The sequence below is a fragment of the Balaenoptera acutorostrata genome, chromosome 17 (genome assembly GCF_949987535.1).
Source record: "Balaenoptera acutorostrata chromosome 17, mBalAcu1.1, whole genome shotgun sequence".
Taxonomy (NCBI): Eukaryota; Metazoa; Chordata; class Mammalia; order Artiodactyla; family Balaenopteridae; genus Balaenoptera; species Balaenoptera acutorostrata.
In genome coordinates, this window is record NC_080080.1 from 765,990 (window position 1) to 787,176 (window position 21,187).

General features: G+C 67.6%; 1 protein-coding gene across 9 annotated transcripts in view; it reads left to right on the plus strand.

Annotated features, from left to right (window-relative positions):
• PLEC (plectin) overlaps positions 1-21,187 on the plus strand; it is a 59,511-nt gene that overhangs the window by 19,499 nt on the left and 18,825 nt on the right. For 2 of the 9 annotated variants that reach the window (XM_057531797.1, XM_057531801.1), the window contains 11 exons: positions 16,336-16,397; positions 16,853-16,942; positions 17,760-17,837; positions 17,920-18,012; positions 18,970-19,136; positions 19,752-19,867; positions 19,945-20,051; positions 20,127-20,246; positions 20,325-20,420; positions 20,612-20,739; positions 21,004-21,097. In XM_057531797.1, the coding sequence (XP_057387780.1) occupies positions 16,336-16,397; positions 16,853-16,942; positions 17,760-17,837; positions 17,920-18,012; positions 18,970-19,136; positions 19,752-19,867; positions 19,945-20,051; positions 20,127-20,246; positions 20,325-20,420; positions 20,612-20,739; positions 21,004-21,097 (1,151 nt within the window). Of the gene's footprint in view, positions 1-1,616; positions 1,678-4,566; positions 5,331-8,616; positions 8,675-10,142; positions 10,259-10,884; positions 11,186-12,513; positions 12,750-15,455; positions 15,680-16,335; positions 16,398-16,852; positions 16,943-17,759; positions 17,838-17,919; positions 18,013-18,969; positions 19,137-19,751; positions 19,868-19,944; positions 20,052-20,126; positions 20,247-20,324; positions 20,421-20,611; positions 20,740-21,003; positions 21,098-21,187 lie in introns of those variants that run through there. The other 7 variants (XM_057531802.1, XM_057531796.1, XM_057531803.1 and 4 more) reach the window with 7 other exon arrangements.

Consider the following 21,187-nt stretch of genomic DNA (forward strand, 5'->3'; position numbering starts at 1 on the left):
TTTAAGTATCTATCAGTTTCATTTGAGATTTAGTTAGGAAGTACTCTTCAGTTACAGTTTGGATTTAGGTTCATCTGGACGTGGCTAATAAAAAAGTAATAGGAATTCAGGTGTAAGGAATCACAAAATCCTCTATTAATTTCTCATATTCCTGTTTACCCCAGGTCTGCCGCTGTTTTTTCCTGAGACCTGCCTGTGCCCCGCACTGGCTGAGTCCTGAGAGGGACAGGGATGGGGTTGTGAGGACCTAGAACATCAGGCCTTGAGCCAGTATAGGGCCGCACCCGCTTCTTTGCTCATCAGCCAGTACCTGTGGGCACCGCCGGCTTCCCAGCTCTGCCATCATCACGCGCTCGCCCCAGTCCTGACCCGACACACGGTGGGCCTGCCTGCAGGAAGAGTGGTCGCCTAAAGGCAGCGGCCTGGCTGGGCAAGGTGTGGGCCCCACGGGGCCAGGAGGGGCCTTGGGGTGAGGATGGAGGAAGAATCTGGATGCGGGCCTGGCAGGAGACGAAGGCTGTGTCTGTCCCCCACAGCCCAGCACAGAGGACCAGGGTGGGGCGGGAGGGCCCAATCCTGGGGTTTACGTTGAAGCCGCGCGTGCGCATGCCCAAGGTGTGGGCAAGGCTTGCGCATTTGTTTACGGCTTCCTGCGGCACCGTGAGGGGGGCAGAGCTGACCCCACCCCGGCAGTGCCAGTGCTGTCATTCTCCCCAGGGGGCAGGCAGTGACAGTGTCCAGGAGGCTGATCCTGTCAGCAGTAGGGGTGGTGGTGCGAGGAGACTGCTGGGCCGGACAGTTGGTGGCAGGTGGACAGCCTGGAAGGCGGAGCCACCAGGACCTGTGGGGCTGACCCTTGGGGGTGAGGACCCTAGGGTGTTGGCCTGAGCTGCTGGGTGGTAGATGGTGCTACATCCACAGAGCCGGGAAGACAGGAACTTCCCAAGACAAGCCTTGTGGGTATTTGCTGAGTTGGAGAGGCAGAGGCTGAATGTGTCACCTTGGGAGTCAGAGTGTCACAGGACCGGGTGAGGTGACCCAGAGGCACGTGTGGGTGGAGGAGGGCCCCCAGCTGAGGGGAGAAGGCGGAGGGCATGGAAGGGGGGGGAAGTGAATGGTGGTGACGAAGGAGCCTCCAGCCTCTGCCCAGGTGGGATCTACCTTCCCTCCTCACCCAGGGTGCTGGCTGGGGAGGTCGCCAGGAGGTCCAGACCGGTGGGTGTCTCCTGCAGGGAGTGAGTGGCCATGACTTCGAGGCCAGGAAAGCCATGTGCAGGAGCGGCTAGGAGGGCACTCTGAGGGTGGTCAGCGGCAGAGGCCCGGGGACTGGGGGGTGGGGTGGGCCGTCCAAGCACGCCTGGATCCAGCCTGATGGCCTGGCAGTCCGGCTGGAGTTACCGGGGTCACCTGACCCGGAGCAGGGGTCTGGAAGGGTGGGGGCGGTGTAGACGGGAGCAAGCTTGTGGCGGCCTTGCACTGCGCATTGATTAGTTGAGGCTCCGCCCCGGCTGGCAAGCCCCGCCCCGCGCCTCCCGGCTCCTCCCCCAGGCTGCGGCTCTGGCCTGGGCAGTGCAGTGCGGGGCTGGACTCTGCGTGGCGGCCCGCGCGCCGCCCTCAGCCCTGGCGGAGACATGGACCCCTCGAGAGCCATCCAGCATGAGATCAGCTCCCTCAAAGGTGCGGGCCGGGCTTGGGGACCGAGCCGGGGGGTGGGGAGTGTGGATCAGGCAGTGACCTCTGGCTGGGTGCAGCCCCCACAGGGCAGCGGTCGGGGTCTGCCGCCTTGGGAGCAGCTTTGTGGGTGGGGAGCCGGAGCCGCAGGAGACCCCATGTCCGTGTCCTGCCGGGACTCCACCTGGTGCGAGGTCCGCCCGGAGCTGGCGGGGGTGACTCCAGCCGCAGCCCCGCAGCCCTGCAGCCCTGCAACCCTGCAGCGAGTGTCGGGGGGCGGGGCGGGCTACTGCGGCGGCGGGGGCGGGGCGGAGGTGGGAGCCGGCCTCCGCCACCTCTCGGATCCGCACTTTTCTCTCCTCCCGAACTCGGCCGAATCCCCGCCCCGCTTGTCGGCCTGCCCCCCAGCGTCGAAGGGGACAGGGCAGGGCCTTGGGGATCGATCACTGGCGGGGGAGGCGCCAGGCGGGCTGGCCCCGGGCAAGTCCACACTGCGGTTCTTTGTTCCGGAATGGGGGGGGGGGTTCTGGGGGCTGCCCAAGGACCCCGACTGGTTGCCCTGGAGATCCGGAGGGGCCTGGAGTGGGGTGGAGGGGGCCGCCCTGTCTGTCCGCCCCAGTCCTTCCTGTGCTGAATCAGCAACTGCGGCTGCGGTTCCCGCAGCGTGGGGGCAGGGCAGAAAGGGGTGTTCTCTCAGCCCTGGGACCTGGGGGTCGCGGGGGTGGGGGGATGGGGTAGAGGGAGGCGTGCCGAGGCTGGCACCGCGGGCCAGACCGGGACGTCTCGTTCTAGGCTCCTGCCTGCTCCTCCCCTCAACCCCCGAGGGCGGGGCTGGTGGGAGGGAGGGGGATTCCCCTTCGTGCCCCGCCCGCCCCCCCTTTCTTCAGCGTCCCAAACTGCTGCCCTCTCCTGTGGGGATGGCGTGGGTTGTGACGGGGCTGAGGGGCTTGGCCAAAGACCCGTGCAAGTCTGTGTGGAAGGAGGAGAGACCTTAGGTCTGGGGGCTTTGTGTGTGGCTTGGAATCATTTTGGGAGGGGGCATGCTGTGGGGTCGGTTTGGTAGGAGGCTTGGGGGTTGGGGGGTTAGGTCGGGGAATCAAACCAGAGAAATGTGCGGTGGATGTATGGGGTGGTTAGGAGGGAGAGGAGGTCAGAGTGGGGCTGTGGGGTGGGCAAGGGGAGTGCACGGGAGATCGGGGTGGGGCAGGGGGAGCGCAGGAGGTCCGGGGGAGGGCTGAGGGTCAGGCCAGGAGTGGGTCTTCCGTGGGCACAGGGCCGGGCCGGGCCACTAGCCTGAGTGCTGGCCTGAAACCACAGCTGGTGTTGGTTCCCGAAGCCACAGCCGTGGTGCCCGGCAGGGTCCGCAGGCGCCGCTAGGCTGAGGGGGCGTGGCCGTTGCCCACTCCAGCGCCTGCTGGGCGTCCTCCCCGAGCCGGCGTCCCGCCCTCCCCGGCCGGTGTCCCGCGGGGCTGGCCCCCTTCCCGCCGGCGGAGGGAGAGCGGCGCCGCAGAGTTGGCTGTGCCTGCACTTTCCTCTGCCGCGCGCGCGCGTGCGTGCGTGCGTGCGTGCGTGTGTGTGTGTGTGTGTGTGTTGGGAGCCGGCTCTACACTGCCATGGCAACGGCCTCATAAACCCGCCCCCACGCGCCGCCTGTTGGCCTCCTGCCCGCGGGAGCCTCCCACCTCGGGATCCCCCCCCTTCCGCCCTATTTATAAACAGTTCCCGAGTTAGCAGTGCTGGGAATAGGTGTGTCCGCTTGGGGGAGGGGAGAAAGCGCAGGTCCAGGTGTGAGTGGTGCAGCACCAAGTGGGAGAGCGGGGTATTGGGTGGAATGGGGAGGCGCGCGATGTCCGTGGTTGGAGCCTCAGCTGTGAGGGCTTAGGGGTAACTGCTGGGCGTGGCCGGGCCAGGCTGCAGGGTGTTGGCATGGAGCACACAGCCCCTTCCCCCCCTGCTGCTGGTCCCCCTTTCACTGGGGCCCCCGACCCTCTTCTAGCCTGGTGCTACTCTCCCCTCATCTGTCCAGCTGGCTCAAAGGAGGCACTCAGGCTGCCAAGGGTGGGGTGTCTCCTGGCGGCAGGGGCGCTGGGCCGCGGGTGGCTTTGGGTCCCTGTGGCAGCTGAGAGCTTCTGGCCTCCAACAGCTGGCCTGGGGCGGTGGTGGATGGAGGCCACTCAGAGCCCCTACCCTGTGCCCTGCGGACAGTGCTTGGACTCTGAGCCGACTCCCTGTTCCTGGCCCACCCTTGATCTGGCCTGGCATGGCAAGGGTTAAAGAGGGTGGCCGCTCTGGGTCTGACACTTGGAGGTGGACGCTCTGTCCCTTTGCCCGCTTGATGGACAGCAGCCAATGGTGCCTACAGCCTGTCCATGTGCTGCAGCAGCTGCCCCTGCCATTCCCCTCAGACCTCTGCCCCCCCAAGACCCCAGCTCTCCCCTCAGCCCTTGAGTCCCCACAAGACCTCAGCTCTCCTCCCTTAGACCTAGAGGACCCCCTGCCCAGACGGCCCAGCCCTCCTCTTCAGGCCCTTGTGAATCCCTGAGGCTCTGAGACCACAACCCTGAGTTGGGTCCCCGGCCTGAGGACCCTCCTGCCCTCTCGGCTCCGGCTTCCCTTCTGCCAGCCTTTTAGATTCTGGGTCCACAGCCACTCCCGTCCACCCTCCCGCTAATCTTAGGAACCCTGAAGGAAGTGTTTAGAAACTGATGTAATTTCTGACGTGGAGCCGCGGGCCTGGGAGGGGAGGGGGCCTGCCTTGGGGATGGCCGCTGCTGCGAGGTGCCCCCGACTCTGCGAGGGGCCCTGTTAGCTGAGGGTGGGAGGGGCCGCCCTTGCCGCTGAGTCAGAGGGGGCCGGCCTGGGCGTCCTGAAGGGCGGGCAGGCGGGAGGCTCGCGCAAGCGGTGGGCAGGCCGCAGTGTCGGCAGGAATCGCACGGAGCCAGAGAGCCAGGCGCCGCGCGCCACAAGCCCGGAGCCCGCGCCCTCGAGCTCAGCGCCACGGCCTGCCTGCCCCTCGGCCCCGGTTGCACCTTGTGCCGAGGGCGTCTCCTGGACCTCCTCCCTGTGCCCCGCCCGCCGCCCTCGACTCGCCAGCGCCCTCGACTCACCGGCTCCGGCAGCCATGGTGGCCGGCATGCTCATGCCGCTGGACCAGCTGCGTACCATTTACGAGGTGCTCTTCCGCGAGGGTGTGATGGTGGCCAAGAAGGACCGGCGGCCCCGCAGCTTGCATCCCCACGTGCCCGGTGTCACCAACCTTCAGGTCACGCGCGCCATGGCCTCCCTTCGGGCGCGGGGCCTGGTGCGGGAGACCTTCGCCTGGCGCCACTTTTACTGGTACCTCACCAACGAGGGCATTGCCCACCTGCGCCAGTACCTGCACCTGCCGCCGGAGATCGTGCCCGCCTCTTTGCAGCGGGTGCGCCGCCCTGTCGCCATGGTGATGCCTGCTCGCCGCACCCCCCACGTGCAGGCCGTGCAGGGTCCCCTGGGCTGCGCGCCCAAGCGGGGGCCACTGCCAGCCGAGGACCCTACCCGTGAGGAGCGGTGGGTCTACCGCCGGAAGGAGCCTGAGGAGGGGGCACCTGAGCCCCCTGTGGTGCCCGCCACCACCCCAGGGACCCTGGCGAGGCCTGGCCCGGAGCCTGCCCCAGCCGCAGGTAGCTGTGTCCTGGCCCCAGGGTGGGGGATGGGAGGAGGTGCTGGGGCCGGGGCCTGGGCCTGGTGGGCAGGGGTGGGCAGCGAGTGTGCAAAAGCTTTGCTCCCGCCAGCAGGTGGCGCCGTTTCTGCCTGCGCGCTCTGGTCAGTGGACCCACAGGGCTCCTCCTCCTGGCTTGAGGACCTTGGGGTGGGTAGGCCAAGGAGGAGCCAGTAGGTTACTGCCAGCCCATCCCCAGGCACACCCCGGAGCTAGGGGTGGGGCTTGTGGTTCTTGGACTGGCAGGACCAGCTGTTAACACAGCCCTGGCTGGCACCCTCAGCCCTCTCCCCAGCTTGCCCTTGTCCTGGGCCCTGCTCGCCCCCCCCCACCCTGGTGACTTGTCTGCCCTGAGGCCCTCTCTGCAGGAGGTGGGGGCATGCAGAGGAGGTGCTGGGATGGGACAGCGGTGTAGCTTCTCTCCAACAGTGTGGGTGACTACCTGACCTTTCTGAGCCTTGAGTTTGTCCAGTGGGGGTGACAGCTGCCCCTGTGGTTGTGTGGCACAGATGTGATATTGTGACTGGCTGCTTGGTCGGCTTGGGGTTGGTGATGGCCTAGCGGGCAGCCCTGGGTTGGGGCGAGAAGAGCAGACCCTAGGTAGGAACATCTGCCGCTGGGCCTGAGGCCAAGGCATGGCGGGTGCAGGGCCCAGCCTGGGGTCTAGGCAGATCCTTCCCAGCGGGAGCCAGGTCTCAGAGGATGGAACAGGTCCTCTTGTCCCAGAGGTGGCCAGCAAGCCCTTGCTGTGTCCCTGCTCTGTGGCATCCCTCTGTCCCTAAGCACCTGTGCTGCAGGACCCAGGTGGGCAGAGGGTCCCGTGCAGCTCGAGGCTCACACGTGCGCTTCTGGAGCTCATTGGCCTTGGCGTTGAGGTGGGGCAGCCCGCACCTGCTTCCGTCTCTGTGTCTCACTACCTGAGGAGGAACTTGGTTTCTGAGGGGTGGACAGGGGGCCTGGGGTGAGGCTAGCAGGGTGGGTAGGAGTTTGCCAGGTAAATGACTGTGGTCTGGGGACCCAGGCGCAGGCCCAGGTGCTGAGCGGAAGCGCCGGCCCTGGCCTGGTCTGGGTTGGACCCGCTAACTCGGGCCTAGGGGTGGGAGCCCATCTGGGAGGATCAGTGAGGCTGTGGGCAGAGGGGCAGCCTCGGGCTCACCACACGGCCTCTCCAGCTCCTGTCAATGGGGTGACAGTGACACCCACAAAGAGACAGTAGTGCTTCGCTGGGTACTTGGTCAGCTGTGACCAAGCACCCGGTGGCCGGCTCTCAGCCTGGGCCTTCTCCCCCAACCTTCGCCTCGCTGCTGCCCCTACCCTGCTCAGTGGCTGGTGGACAAGCCTTCTCCCCCTTCTTGGGTCGGGGGTGTGGTGAGCGCAAGCCCCTCCCTCCCCTTCGCTCCTTCCTTCCCTGTCTGTGGCCTGGCTGGGCTGGGCAGGGTGGCTGGGCGGGCAGTTGGCCGTGGGCCAGGAGTGGGGGCTGGGTGTGGCTGCAGTGGGCAGAGTGGGGGTGGGGGGGTGGGGGGACCCCCAGCCCTGACGGAGGTGACTCAGTCTTCCCTTCCGGGCCGCAGTCGCCGGTGGCAGCTCAGAGTTTCCAACAGGAAATGAGCTCCAGCTCCAGGCTGAGTCAGGGCCGGCGGGTGTGGGCTCCCCTTCCCCTTGGTCCCTCAGGCCTAGCATGGGATCTGAGTGCCACTCTGGGTACAGGAGGACGCCTAGGGCGCCTTGGGTGCTGGGTGTGGCACGGGGCTACCTCCTGGTCTGCAGGGGTTCTGATGCTCCACACTCCGGCTAGGAAGGTTCTGATGACATTTAGAACCATCGACTTCCCAGAGTTTTAAAAATTACCAAGTGATGAGCCACACGGCCGCCTTCCTTCCTCACAGCCTCACCCTCCAGTCAGCTTGCAGAAGGACGAGGTCAACAGCCCCTGGGGCCAGCCGCCCTGCTCACCAGAGTGGCCTTGGTCAGGTGGGCTGCCTGTGCACGTCCAGCCCCGGCTGGGGAGTGACGGACGCTGCAGGGCAGTCAGCTGTGCCTGCCGCGCCACGGTCCCCACCCTGAGGCCACCCGCCCACCCGCGCCCTGCTGGTCTGCTCATCCGAGTGGGAAGGTGTCCACTCGCTTGTTCAGCCACTTACCAGCCAGACCCAGGCCGAGTCCCGGGCTGGGAGCCCCCAGCGGCTGGGGATGGGCTGGATGAAGAGCTAGCAGGGAGGGCCCCTGTGTGGAGTTGCCCTGAGCTGAGCCCTGGCTGATGAGGACCACGCTTGGCCAAGAGCCGCCTGGCGGAAGGAGGGACAGAGGGAGACCAGGTGGCGGGAGGGCGAGGAATTTGGGGTTACTTTGTGTGATAGAAAACTCGTGGAATGAATTTTTATATATGAATTTCGTTTATGTTTCAAGTGGTAATGCTTGGCGTGGCTTAAAATTCAGAGTGAACTGAAACTTCTGTAGAGAACAGGTACCATCTGAACGCCCTCAGCACCTGTGCTCCAACAGCATCTTACACGGCAGACGCAGGTGGCCTTCGGGGTCTTGCTTCTTCTGACCCCGCTGTGCACCTGGCTTTCCCACGCGGCTTGTCCCCCACGCAGGGGAAACAGAGTCAGCGCCCAGAGCTGCCATGCTCCTTTTCACGGCGCGTGGTGCCCCAGCCAGCCCTCCGTGAGTCTCCAGCTTTGTGTCTGGGCTGTCTTCGGAGAAACCTGCAGAACTCTGGCAGGTTTTCTAAGCAGGGTACAGCAGGATTAGATTTGTCTTTTACTGGGTCCTGCGGTGGCTGGGCAGGCCAGCGCCCGGGGAGGAGCGCAGAGGCTGGGACTCAGGGAAGAGATGTCACCTTTGTCAGGGCTGGAGGCTGCCGTGGCTGCGCCTGAGCTGGTCATGGGGGACATGGCGGGGAGGGTCCAGGAGGGGCCGGGGAGGTGCAGGCTGGTCGGGCCTGTGCAGCAAGGGGGAGGCTGCGGGGTGGGCCGGGCAGGCACAGGAGGGAGACCAGCGGCCCCTCCGGCCCCGGCCCCGCCTGAGGGCTCAGGGATTGCAGGCAGGCTGGTCCGACCTGTTGATCCGCTGGGCTTCGGCTCTCCTGGGCTTGCTGACTAAGGGGTGGCCGTGAGGAGGAGCCACGGCTCCCAGGGCTGGGTGGGGAGGCCAGGGCTCCAGTGAGCCTGCCCTCCGCCTCCCATCCTTTCCCTCCTTCCTGCCTTCCCTTCCTTTCCTGTCTGCCGGCTCTTGGAGCGGCCTGGCCCGTGGTGGCAGCCATGGACAGGTACAGCATGGACGAGCTGATTCAGCTGGGCCAAGGTAGGGCAGGGCTGGGTGGCGGCTGCAGGCCTCTCCCCTCCAGCCTAGGGCTTGGGCCCTGGAGGGGCAGGACTCGGGACTTGGGACTCGGGGACTTGGGACTCAGGACTCGGGGATGAGCACGGCTCCCTCTCAGAGGTGCCCGGGGGTGTGTGGTGTGGGATGGAGGCTCTGGGAGCTGCAGGGCCTGCCCCAGGTCCCTGGGGGGGCGGGGGGTGCTGCCCGCCACCCTCGAGGGAGGGACACCCTTGCCTCTGGGAGCTGGTTCTCCCCTGGCCGTTGACTCCTCTGAGAAGCTCGGTCCCAGTCCCAGCCTCCAGAGCTGGCCGCTGCAGGCCAGTTTCCTTCAGAAGTGAGTTTCGGAAGCACGGGGTTGATGGGCAGGAGGCTTGGGTGGCCTGGCCCTCCACCCCTTCACCCCTCCGGCCCTCTTCTCGTTGCCCCTGGCCTCCCCACGTGGACCAGGGGGCCCCTACCCCGGCGGCCAGAGGCCAAGTGTGGTTTGCTGTGCTTTGCTGCAGGCTGACCACGCACTCCAGGCAGACCGCCGGGGCTGACATCACAGCCTTGTGTGACCGAGGGTGAGCCCCTCACCCTTTCTGTGCCTCGGTTTCCTCATCTGTACGATGCAGTAATACACCGGGCTTACTCCGTAGCTTTCTCTGAGGATTGGAATAGAATGGTGCTGGACACAGGGGAAGCGCTACAAAATGGGGTACAAACCCCAGTGCTCTGTCTGCTCGGGCCTGAGGGGTCCAGGCTGCTGGGAGGAGAGGGGAAGGACCGTGACCCCCACGTCCTGTTTCCTGAGCGCGCTGAGGCCTGGGTCAGTCCAGGATGTGATGTGGGCCGGTACCTCAGCCCCAAGCGTTCTGCAGACCCGCCGCTGCTGGGGTCTGGGTGGGGTCAGCGTAGACACTGGGACTGTCCTGGGGTGGGGAGGCACGGCCCGAGCTGGGGGGCGGGCGCTCACGTGGCCCAGCCTGACTTGGCCTGAGATGTCACCTTGGGGAGGCCGTCCCGTCCCTCTGGGCCAGGTGTTGCGTCCTGTGACTTGTGCAGGGGGGTGGGGGGAGCCCTTGCCTGTGTGGCCTTTCCCAGTGCTCCCCCACTGCTGTCCCTACCCCGCGAGGCCGGCAGGGCGGGGCTGTGCCCCATTCAAGGGGGACGAGAGCCCCCAAGGCCCACGTGCCAGTGCTCGGCCTGTTCCAGGAGGCTTCTTATTATTAGAATCGCCCGTGGGAGCCTGGGGGGAGCGTCAGGTGGCGCTGCGCAGTCAGCCTGGGCAGTCAGCCTGGGCTCCAGCGAGGCTCTGGGCCCAGGTGCCCTCGCTCTGCACGTCATGTTCTAAGTCTGGACACATGACGGGCCTCGCTGGCCCTCCTTGGATATTTATATCCCCCGGGCCCCCTGCCCACCCCTCCCCTCCCCCACGGACACAGGCACTGCTGCTGTCAGCGGCACCACCGCCACTGCCGGGCTCACTGCTGCCTCCGAGGGGCCTGTGACCCTCCTCACACCCCGCACCCACTCCCTGTCGGACCCGTGGGCTCCCGCCGCTGTCCCCAATGAAGATTGTGCCGGGTAGGTGGGGCAGCCTTTGAAAGCCCGGCTGGGGCCGCGGGTGGGAGGCTCTGTCCTTACCTCTGTGCACGGTCTGCTCTCCAGGCCGGCACCTGGGCCCCTCCCCCACGCCCTGTCTGTTGCCCTGTGGGGGGGTAGGGGCGTCGGGGCTCTGGCCACTTGTCTTTGAGGGTGGTTGGGTCAGCTGCCAGCCTGGGAGGCCAGCGAGGGCTGGGGCGCTGGCAGCTGCCACCAGAGGGTACCCTCGGAGGCAGAGTGGGGTGCTCGGGCACCACGGTCGCCCGCCCGGTGGGGGTGGGGGCAGGACTGCGCTGAGGCCGCGCAGGGCCCAGGCTGGGGGGGGCTGCCGCTCGGCCTGGCTTCCCCGCAGGCCCCTCCTCCTGGCGGGTGTGGCCGAGGGTGGGCAGGGGTTAAGGCTCCCGCTAACCTTGAGCGTGACTACGTGATAGCTGCGCTGGGACAGCTGAGCCGGCGCCGCCGTGGGAGGGTGGGGAGCGCGGAGCGGCCGGGAGGGGGAGGGAGGGGGGCTGGAGGGAGGGGGAGGGAGGGGGAGGGAGGGGGAGGGAGGGGGGCTGGCGGGAGGGGGAGGGAGGGGGCTGGCGGCAGAACAGTTGGTGCAGCAGCAGCAGGAGCAGCAGCAGCGCCGGGGCTGGTCTCTGGGCGCCAGGCGGACGGCGGTAGGGCGGTCCTGCAGGGGGCGGTCCCTGGTCCCGGGGCACCCCCCGCCGTCCTCTCCGCTCGGGGAAGGGAGGGGGCTGCCCGGCCTCGAGCAGTCCTTCCGAAGGGCGATTCCGCCTGCTCTGCTCTCCAGAGCCATGGAGCCCTCGGGCAGCCTGTTCCCTTCCCTGGTGGTTGTGGGCCACGTTGTCACCCTGGCCGCTGTGTGGCACTGGCACAGGGGGCGCCGGCGGGTGCAGGATGAGCAAGGTAAGGCCGCTGGTGGCTACTGCCCGGGCTGCAGTCACCAGCCGCCACCCCGTCAGGGGGCTGAGGGCGGGGCAGGCAAGGGGCCGCCTCCCTCCCGCCCCTGCGTTTCCCTACGCCCTCCCCTTCCGTCCTGGGGGAAGCAGCACCGGCACGTGGTCAGAAGCGGTGTCGCCTCCGCCTCCTACCCTGCTTCTCTGGGCAGGGCCGGGGCTCTGTGGCTTCATTAGCCTGGAGCCCCCTACTGGGCGAGGGGGGCTCTGGACAGGTGGGGAGTGGGCGGCAGGGGCAGTGCAGGAGCGTCCAGTCCGGAAGGGAGGCCCCTCCCTAGCAGTCAGGGACAGGGTGAGCACAGGTGACTGTCAGCACAGAAACTGCAGCTGGCAGGTGCAGGTCGGGTGTCCTGGGGCAGGTCTTGGGAGAGCTCCCGCCCAGGACTGAGGTGGGGTTGGGCCTGGGCAGAGCCTCCCTGCCCTTGCACGGAGGTGAGGCAGGTGCCTGAGCGCCCTTGGCCAGGACCTAGGAACGCCTGGGACCGGCAGCCTGGCTGTGCTCTGCCCTCCCCCTGCTCCAGGTCACCCGCTCTGGGCTGTAGCCCTTGGCAGCAGCTGCGTGCAGCCCAGGAGGGTGGGGCCTCCACTCAAGTGAATGAGCTGGGGGGCGGGGGCATGGGGACTGGGGTTCTGGCCAGAGGGACTGCCCCAGCGGGGACCTGCCGGTCTGCACTGGGCATAGCCTGGAGTGTGGAGGCTTGCCCTCAGTGGGGGTGGCCAGGGCTGGCCCCTGGCAGGGGTGCTGGGCCCGCTGGGCCCTAGGTCTGAGTCCGGATGGGGCTTCTAGGCGTGGCTTTGGGGGCTGGGGAGCAGCTGGTGACTCAGCTGCGGGGACGGTCAATAAAACAAACGCTCGGGCCAGGACTTCCTTGCTGTGGTTTGGCCCCCCCTCCCTCAGCCTGCTTCTGTGCGCCGTCCCCACGTGGGGAAGGGGCTCCCCTCCGGCCGCTGTCCTGGCCGCTCCCGGTCCCTGCTGCCCTCGGTGCCCCTCGAGGCTGCGGTGCTCCTGCTGTGTTCTCAGCTGTTCTCAGCTCCCTGCTCCTCGCACTGCCCCCAGTCTCTCCCTCGAATCCTGCAGGGAGCGTCATCCCGGGAACAGTTATCTTAGGGAGTTCCCAGGCCTCTTTGTCCTCGAGGGCAGCCTCCCCCTGCCCCCAGTCCCCCAGGCCTAGCCGGGTCCTCTCCCTCCACGTAGGGGCGCGGCTTCCAGGCTCACATTGGGCGGGGCGCCCGCCAGGGGCAGATTCTCAGCGTCTGGCCCGCCGCCGCGGCGGGGGAGGGTGTGGAGAGAAGAGCTGGCGGCCCCGGCCTCACGGGTGGGCTGGGAAGCAGACGCTGCACTGTCCTGTTTGCTGTCCCCAGGGCGCCCAAGCTCATGGCTGCGCCTGGCACACAGGGGGCGGGAGTCGCTCTTGCCGCGCAGAAGGAGGTTGTGCTGGAACGGCCGTGCTGGCTGGATGGGGGCTGCGAGCAGGCCCGCAGGGGCTACCTCTACGGGCAGCTGTGCTGCGTAGGTGGGTGCGTGCGGCTGGAGGGTGGTGGTGCGGGGGGGGGGCACCTGCCTCTGTCTCTTTGTCATCTCCGCTGGGTGCTGCCCAGCCCAAGTGCAGCCCCACCCGCAGGCTCAGTTCCGGAAACACCTGGGGAGGAAGGCGGAGTGAGGTCCCCTCTGCCCCTTTGTTCCCTCTGGAGAAGGGGAAGGGGGAGGTGGGCGGGGCGGCTTGGGCCTGGGCCTCGGCTTCTGGGCACCAGGCAGTTGGCAGTGGGGCGCGTGAGGGGAGAGGGAGGAGCTGGGGGCGGGGCTGCAGGCCCTCTGCCTCCCGCCTCTCCTAGGCCGAGGTACCCTTCTCCGTCTGCAAGCTTCCTGTCCCAGGAACGGCTTCGCTAGTCGTGGGGGCTTCCAGCCTTAGTTTCTATATCTGTAGAAGGGGGCATCGATACTCTTCAGAGGCCATGGGCAGCTCTAGGGGACGCTGGGCTGGTGGACAGGACAGGGGTCAGGCAGATGTGCAGGCGCACCAGTGCTGGGGAATGTCCTGGGGAGGGCCGGCTGAGATGTGCTGCAGCCTGGCCTGTGGGGAGTCAGGAGGGGCAGGGCCGGCCTGGGAGGGGTTGTCTCTGGGTTTGAGGGCCCGAATAGGATGGACAGGGGAGGAAGCATCTACAGCTAGGGGCGAGGGGCTAGCAGGCAGGGCTGGAGGGAGGGGCTGTGGAGGGGGGAGAGGACAAGCCCTGAGACCCTGGGGGGAGCTCAGAGGCAGGAGGGCGTCCAGGGGGGCCGGGCGCTGGAGCCAGGCTTGGGAGGAGGAGGTGGAACCCCATCCCAGACGGTGAGACAGCATCCTTGGAGGCCCCTTGGTGGCAGAGAGAAATCTGGAGAAGGAGCTGGGGCTGGGGCCTGGGCTGGGGGCTCACCAAGTCCTGTGGGTCCTGCTTGTCCTGGATTCCCTGCTCCAGCTCCTGACTCATTCCCACGGGCCTCGTGTGTGTGCCCCTCCCCAGAATGACACCCCTACCCCTGCAGGCAGAGACCCCACCTCCCTGTTACTGCTGGACTAGCCCCGAGCCTGCATACAGCAGGTGCTCAGTACAGGCTTTTTGAAGTTGGGCTAGGACAAGCGGCTCTCTGAAGAAGGCGTTTCTGCAGGATCCAAACCTGGGGAGGAGCAGTGGGTGTGACACGTTCTCGGTGACCCTGTCCTGGGAGCGCTGGCCAGCGTGGGGTCAGATTTGGGATTGTGGAGCGCCTCTGGAGGGTGAAGAGCTGATGTCCTCGCCGCCTCTCCAGGCCCTGCACAGAAGGCTGCGGGGCGTGTAGAGCAGATTCAGAGTCTGGGCTTGGGGCCTGAGGGGCCTCTCCAAGGTGGGGGGGGATGTGACATTCGGCAGAGCCCCGGAAGTCTGGCTGTGCCCCTAGGGCCGGGGGTGGGGTGTAAGCAGCTCCACCTGGCTTGGGCACCCCCTACCCCATGGGGTTTGGGCGCCCTCCCGTGGTTACAGAAGGGCAAGCGGGGACGGGGTGGGGTGAGTTTTCCCTGGAGCCGAGGCTGGAGGTGCTGTGGGCATGGGGGGGCAGCGCTGACAGCTGGCTCGCATCCCATCTGACTGGAAAATTCTGTGGTTGGGGCGGTGCATTCTTTCCTGAGGTGGTCGGGCAGCCTGGGCAGTCCCCACGCTTCCAGGGGCAGCTGTGTGCGAGACCAGAGGAAGCAGGCTCAGGTGGCACCCCCGTGCCCTTTGTCCTCCCACCTTTACAGCCCAAATAGCTGCTATCTGTGCACCCCGCCCAACTGCAAACTGCCCCCCACCCGTCCTGCCCCCACTGCCCCCAGGTGCGGCTTCCTTTCCTGTGAGTCACCGTGCGGGGGGGGTCCCCTCCCCATCCCTGACTCACTGGCTGCCGCCCCCCGCCCCGTGCTCCCCTCTGGCCCCAGGCCCCCCCCCCCCCCCCGACCGTGGGGCAGAGTTCCTGTGGCTCAGGGCTGGGCAGTCCTGCCCGGTGAGTCAGCGCTCGGCTATGTGCCCCCTCCCGCCCTGCTGTGTACTCTGCCTTCAGATGGGGCACTGCTCCAGGACGTGCCTGGTGGGCAGCTCGGGAAGGGCCCACCTGGCACTGGACCATAGTGGCCCTGGAGCCAGGGGCACAGTGGAGCCTGGCTCCCACCCCACAGAGGGCATGTAGGTCTATGAGAAGGGATGATTTAGGGGGGCTGCAAGGAAGGCACGGGCACTTGGCCCCCCCAAGCCAGGTGTCACTCAGCTTGGGGGTCCCTCCTTAGAGCCCCTCCAGCAGGTAGTGTGGGCAGGCATGGGGGTAGCCCTGGGCTCGGCAGCCCTGAGCCGGTGCTTGCCCAAGAGGTGTGACCCGTGGGCTCCCTGGGCCCAGCCACACTCAGGTACCCTCCCTGTGGGGGGCCCTCCTTTAGAGTGGCCATGAGGAAGGCGTGTGGTTCCCTATGATCCCGGCGAGGTGCCAGGTCCCCTTGTACCCCCGGGTCCCGCCAGGGGCTGCAGCGGGCAGGGTGGGTGAGGAAACCCCAGGGTTTCCTGTTTCTGTCGGGCTGTGGGTGTGGCCATGGGGGAGGGGCCGCCTTCCTCCTTCCCGCAGGGACACTCCCTCTCTGGGGGGTGTGCAGGGCGGGGTGGGGCTCCGGGGGCGGGGACAGCAGCTGGGGAGTACTGCGGGCAGGGAGCGGCCCCACCGACTGGGCTCCGAGCTGAGCTGAGCTGAGCCACTGAGCGAGCACCTTCGCCTTCGCCGCTGTGTGCCGCCGCCTGCGCACAGCACCTGGGGACTGAGGGACAGAGCGCCGAAGGGGTGGGCGCGGCATCATGTCTCAGAACCGGCTCCGAGTGCCCGAGCCCAAGGGCCTGGGTCACAAAAGAACCAGCTCGGAGGACAACCTCTACCTGGCTGTGCTCAGGGCTTCAGAGGGCAAGAAAGGTAGCGGGCACTCCTCGCTCGGTGGGGCAGGAAGGGCCCAGTTCCTGCCGTGGGAAACGTGGCACTGGGTGGGGTGGGGCCCAGACTCTGAGGGCCTGAATTTGGGGGACAGACTCTGAGACGGGTGGCTGACGCCACGGGGAGCGTGCTGTGTTCTGGGCCGAGTGCAGAGCCGCCGGGGTCGGTGGGGGGGGCAGCCACCTGCGCCTAGCACAGAGAGGCCGGCAGTGGCCTGTGGGCCTCGGGTGTCGGGCAGCGTGTGGGGGGACAGCTCTCTGTGTCCTGGGAAAGGCCCACTGCCCCGTGGGGAGGACAGAGCTTCCCCCTCGCCGCATCCCTGCCCAGCCCGGGGCCCTGGGAGGCAGCCCGTGGGGGGGAGGGGCAGGCCAGGACCTGTGTGCTGCGGCTGGCTCCAGACCCTGCCAGCTTCAGGGGGAGACAGGAGGGAGATGCAGCAGTGGGCGCCGCGTGCCTGGCCCCTCCCCTCCTGTCCAGGGCTGAGGAGGGCGTCGTTGGGCAGGGGCGGGGAGGCTGGGTCGCCTTGTGAGGCTGAGGCCCTCTTCAGGCGCCAGCCACTGTATCTGCATGGTGGTCACCTCCTGGGGGCTCGCAGGGCTTCTCCCAGGCCCCAGGTAACCTGGCCTTGTCTCTCCCAGATGAGCGGGACCGTGTGCAGAAGAAAACCTTCACCAAGTGGGTCAACAAGCACCTCATCAAGGTTGGTGGCTTGCGCACACGTGGGTGTGTGTGCAGGAGTGCCTGCGTTGGCGTGCGCGTGGTCGCAGGGGCTGAGGAGACTGCAGGTGGGGGTGAAGGAGCGTGCCCCTGGCCCTCCAGCCCGAACAAGGGCCCGCGCCCCTCCTGCCACCCAGCCGCTCGGGGCCAACCCTCTCCGCCCTGGGAACTCACCTCCCACTTCTGAAACCTGTCCTTTTCTCTCTGCTTCCTCCCCTCGCTCGCTCCTGCCTCCCGTCTCCTCCTCCTCCTCCTCCTCCTCCTCCTCCTCCTCCTCCTCCTCCTCTTCGCCTCTCCTGGTCTCTCTGTGTAGCACTGGAGGGCAGAGGTAGGTGCCTCATCGGGGGTGGGTGTCTTCTGTGGGCCTCTGCCTCATGCCCTCTGGGCCTGTTGGTGGTTCTGGGGGCCTGCGGCCAGCCCAGCCCTCTGTCCCTGCAGGCACAGAGGCACATCAGTGACCTGTATGAAGACCTCCGTGATGGCCACAACCTCATCTCCCTCCTGGAGGTGCTCTCAGGGGACAGCCTGGTACGTGCGCCCTCCCGCCTGCCCCCTCCGAGGCCCCGCCTGCGTCCCCTCCTGGGGTCTTTCCTCGTGCCCTCTCCGTGTCCAGCCTGGCCTCGCCCCCCACTGCGCCTCCTGGTCCGGAGTGTCGGGCCGGGCCCGGGAGCGGCCCCACCCCTGTGCCGCGGCGGCGCACAGCCCTGCTGTCCTCCGTGCCGGAGCCTTGATACCGTAACCTCACGCTCTGCTCTGCTTTGGTTTCTCTGCTGCTTGGACTCTGAACTTTGACCTCTGCCCTTTACCCTTTGCCCTGCTCTGGCCGGGCAGCCAAGAGAGCGGGACGTAATCAGGAGCTCGCGCCTGGTGAGTGGTTGTGCCCGCTGGCCACGGCGGCACGTGGGCTCCCTGAGACCAGGAGCCCAGCTCACCCGGGGCCGATGGCACTTGGGCTGGCAAATGGCCCTGCATCCAGCTGCCTGCCATCCTGCCTGCCGCACTGCCTGGGGCCGGGCCTGAGACCCACCGGGGCTGCCACCGCCGGGCAGGAGGACCCCTCCCCCAAAGCCACTGCCCTCCACCCGTGGCTTCCTGGCTATTGTCTCCTCCCCTCCCCCTCCTTCCTTCCCGCAGCCTGGTCCCTGCTGGGCCTGGCCCCTGGGCCAGAGGCCCCCCCTTCCCAGCTGGGGCGGGTGGACCCGGGTCAGGGAAGGGCTGCTGCCCCGCTGGGGAAGACCCTCACTGTAGATGCCTTGGGGGTTCTGAGGGTGGGCAGACGCCGCAGCCACAGGACGGGCTGTGACCGGGGTCTGGGGCCGCTGACCGGCCCTGCTTCCCCTCCCAGCCGCGGGAGAAGGGCAGGATGCGCTTCCACAAGCTGCAGAACGTTCAGATCGCCCTGGACTATCTCCGGCACCGCCAGGTAATGCTGCCCACCTGGCCGCAGGCCCCGGCCCCCTTTTCCGGCCGTCTCGGGGGCATGACTGAGGGCAGCTTGCTCGTAGGTGAAGCTGGTGAACATCAGGAACGATGATATTGCCGATGGCAACCCCAAGCTGACCCTTGGCCTGATCTGGACCATCATCCTGCACTTCCAGGTAGCGTGGCCGCCCACTGACCCTCTGCCGCCCCCGGAGTCTCCGGGGCTGGCCTGGCACCTGGCTAGTTGTGCGGCCTGGGAGCTGGGGCCCTCGGCATCCTGGCACTTGGAGCCTTCCTGCCAGCCCGTGCCGCCGCCCTGTGCTAGCCCTGTGCTAGCTCCATGGCCTGAAGGCCCAGGCCTCTCTCCAAGGCCTGCCTATCCCGTGCCCTCTGGCCCTGACTGGGCAGGCCCCGCAGAGCCTCCCTGCAGAGGAATGCATTCTCTACTCTTGGTGTGGCCTCCTGCCCCAGGGAAGGTTCTAGAGAAGCACCCGCTGCACGGGCTGACTCACCCACTGCCTGCCCGGCCGCACAGGAAGCTGCAAATCTGAGAGCTGGGCAGGCAGAGCCTGGCTGGCACAGCAGCTGAGTCACACAGGCGGGCAGGCCGACAGACAGACAGATAACTAGGGCCAGGCAGGCGGGGGAGCAGACAGGCTGGCAGACCCAGGCCTGAAGCATTGGACCGAGTGCAGGGCCTGGCCCGTTGCTGTGGCCACGCATGCTCAGTCCCCGGGACCTAACCCTGGCCTGCAGCCAGGGAGGCCCTGCCCCGCCCCTTGCCCCGCCCCCTGCCCCTCGTGACAGCCTTTTCTAGGCCTGGGACTTTTGGGTGAGCTCCATGCACCCACCATCCACCAACTGATCCATGCCTGCCTTGCGGGGTGCAGGGTGTGCCCCAGGAGGAGGGAGCCCAGGGCACCCACCATGTGGCAATGGCAGGGGCTGGGGGCCTGACATTCTGTGGCAGCTGCCGCCTAGAGTGGCCTCGGCTTGTGACACTGAGGTGTGGCGGGTCCCTGCGGCCCCAGCCTGCCTCAGCTGGCCTGGCAGCTCCCGTGCACCTTGACTGGGCGCCGGGCAGGTCGCTGGCCGTGGCTGAGCTCCCGTCTCCCGCCCGCTGTGTGGGGCAGATCTCAGACATCCAGGTGAGCGGGCAGTCGGAGGACATGACCGCCAAGGAGAAGCTGCTGCTCTGGTCCCAGCGCATGGTAGAGGGCTGCCAGGGCCTGCGCTGTGACAACTTCACCACCAGCTGGCGGGATGGCCGCCTCTTCAACGCCATCATCCACCGGCACAAGTACGCGGCCCGGGGCAGGGAGGGCACTGTGGGTCGGGGGCGTCCCTGCAGCCCCTCAGCTGGGCAACTTCAAACGAGTGAGGGTGAAGACTATGGCAAGAGGCACCTGCCGCTCACGGGGACAGGCGCACCAGCGCCAGCCCGCCTCCCTGGGAGGCTGCAGGCGAGTAGGCCCAGCCCTACGCACGCCCTTCCCGCCTCCTCCTGGGCCCTTCCTGAGGCCTTGCCGGCTTCCTCGAGGCCAGAGGACAGCAGGCTGCTGGTTTTCACAGCCGTGAGCGCTGGCCCCACGTGGACACCCCAGAAGGGGCCTGTGTGGGGTCGGCCCTGCGGAGGGCCCAGGCCGACCGGCACCCCACCCTGTGCCTGTGCCCACCGTAGGCCCCTTGAGCTCCTGGGGGCAGGGCCCAATGTGCGCAGCACCTGCAGGTGGGCTGCCTGGGTGGGCGGGACTGGACGCTAGTGGGGTGGGGGTGTTTTTCAGGACGAGGGTGTGCTGGGGGTTCTGTGTCTCTGGGGGGCCTGTGGGGGGCGTGTCTGTGCACTGACCTGCCCGGTGGGCCTGGCTGCTCCTGTGTTCCCGCCTGCCTGCCCCACCCGCCCCTTTGCCCACAGGCCTACGCTCATCGACATGAGCAAGGTGTATCGTCAGACCAACCTGGAGAACCTGGACCAGGCCTTCTCCGTGGCGGAGCGGGACCTGGGGGTGACAAGGCTCCTGGACCCTGAGGGTACGTGCCGCAGCCCCTGCCTCACTCTCTCCTCCCCTGCCTCTCGCTGGGGCCCCTCTGACCCTCCTCCCCTGCAGATGTGGACGTCCCTCAGCCCGACGAGAAGTCCATCATCACCTATGTCTCATCCTTGTATGACGCCATGCCCCGGGTGCCCGACGTGCAGGACGGGGTGAAAGCTAATGTGAGTGCCGGCCGGCAGGCCCCGGGCGGGCGGGGGGTAGGCGGGCCCCTGACGGCCCGTCGTCCCCCTCCCCAGGAGCTGCAGCTGCGCTGGCAGGAGTACCGGGAGCTGGTGCTGCTGCTGCTGCAGTGGATCCGGGCACACACGGCTGGCTTCGAGGAGCGCCGCTTCCCCTCCAGCTTTGAAGAGATTGAGGTGGGTTTCCCTGCCTAGCCAGGGTCCTGTGCCCGCTGTGGGGCCCCAGGTTTGGCTACTGACACCTCTCGTCCCCAGATCCTGTGGTGCCAGTTCTTGAAGTTTAAGGAGACGGAGCTTCCAGCCAAGGAGGCGGACAAGAACCGGTCCAAGGGCATCTACCAGTCCTTGGAGGTGAGGGGGGTCCTGGAGGGAGGGGAGCGGAGCTGCCCGGGAGCCCGGGGCCTGTGGGGTCCCCTCCAGCAGGCTTGGCCCGGCCTTACCACGGAGCTGGGACCAGGGCTGTTCCAGGTCGGGTGGGCCGGGGGCCCGGGTGACCCCCAAGCCTCTGCTGGCCCCGGCCTGAGCTAGGCCCCTGCCCACAGGGGGCGGTGCAAGCTGGACAGCTCAAGGTGCCCCCCGGCTACCACCCGCTGGACGTGGAGAAGGAGTGGGGCAAGCTGCACGTGGCCATTCTGGAGCGGGAGAAGCAGCTCCGCAGCGAGTTTGAGAGGTGGGCGGGCGCTGGGGTGGACGAGGCAGCTGGTGGGCGGGTGGGGCCCTGCGGTGGTAGGGAAGCCACCCCGAGGGTGAGTCACTGCCTGGGGAGGAAATCCCCCCTCCCCCGAGGCTGGGAAACCCGCACTCGGGGCCAGCTCAGCTGTGGGCCGCAGGCTGGCGGGCAGGCCGGGAGCAGGAGGGGAGCTGCGCCCTGCGGTGGGGAGCCTGGTGGGCTGACACCACTCACCGCGGGTCCCGTGGCTGCTCTGGGCCGCAGACTAGAGCGTCTTCAGCGTGTCGTGAGCAAACTGCAGATGGAGGCCGGGTTGTGTGAAGAGCAGTTGAACCAGGCCGACGCCCTGCTGCAGTCGGTGAGGGGCGGGGACGAGGGTGGGCCTGGGCGGGGAGGCTTGGGGGAGGGAGGCGGGCCCTGAGCGCTCCTCCCTCTGGGTGTGGAGCCG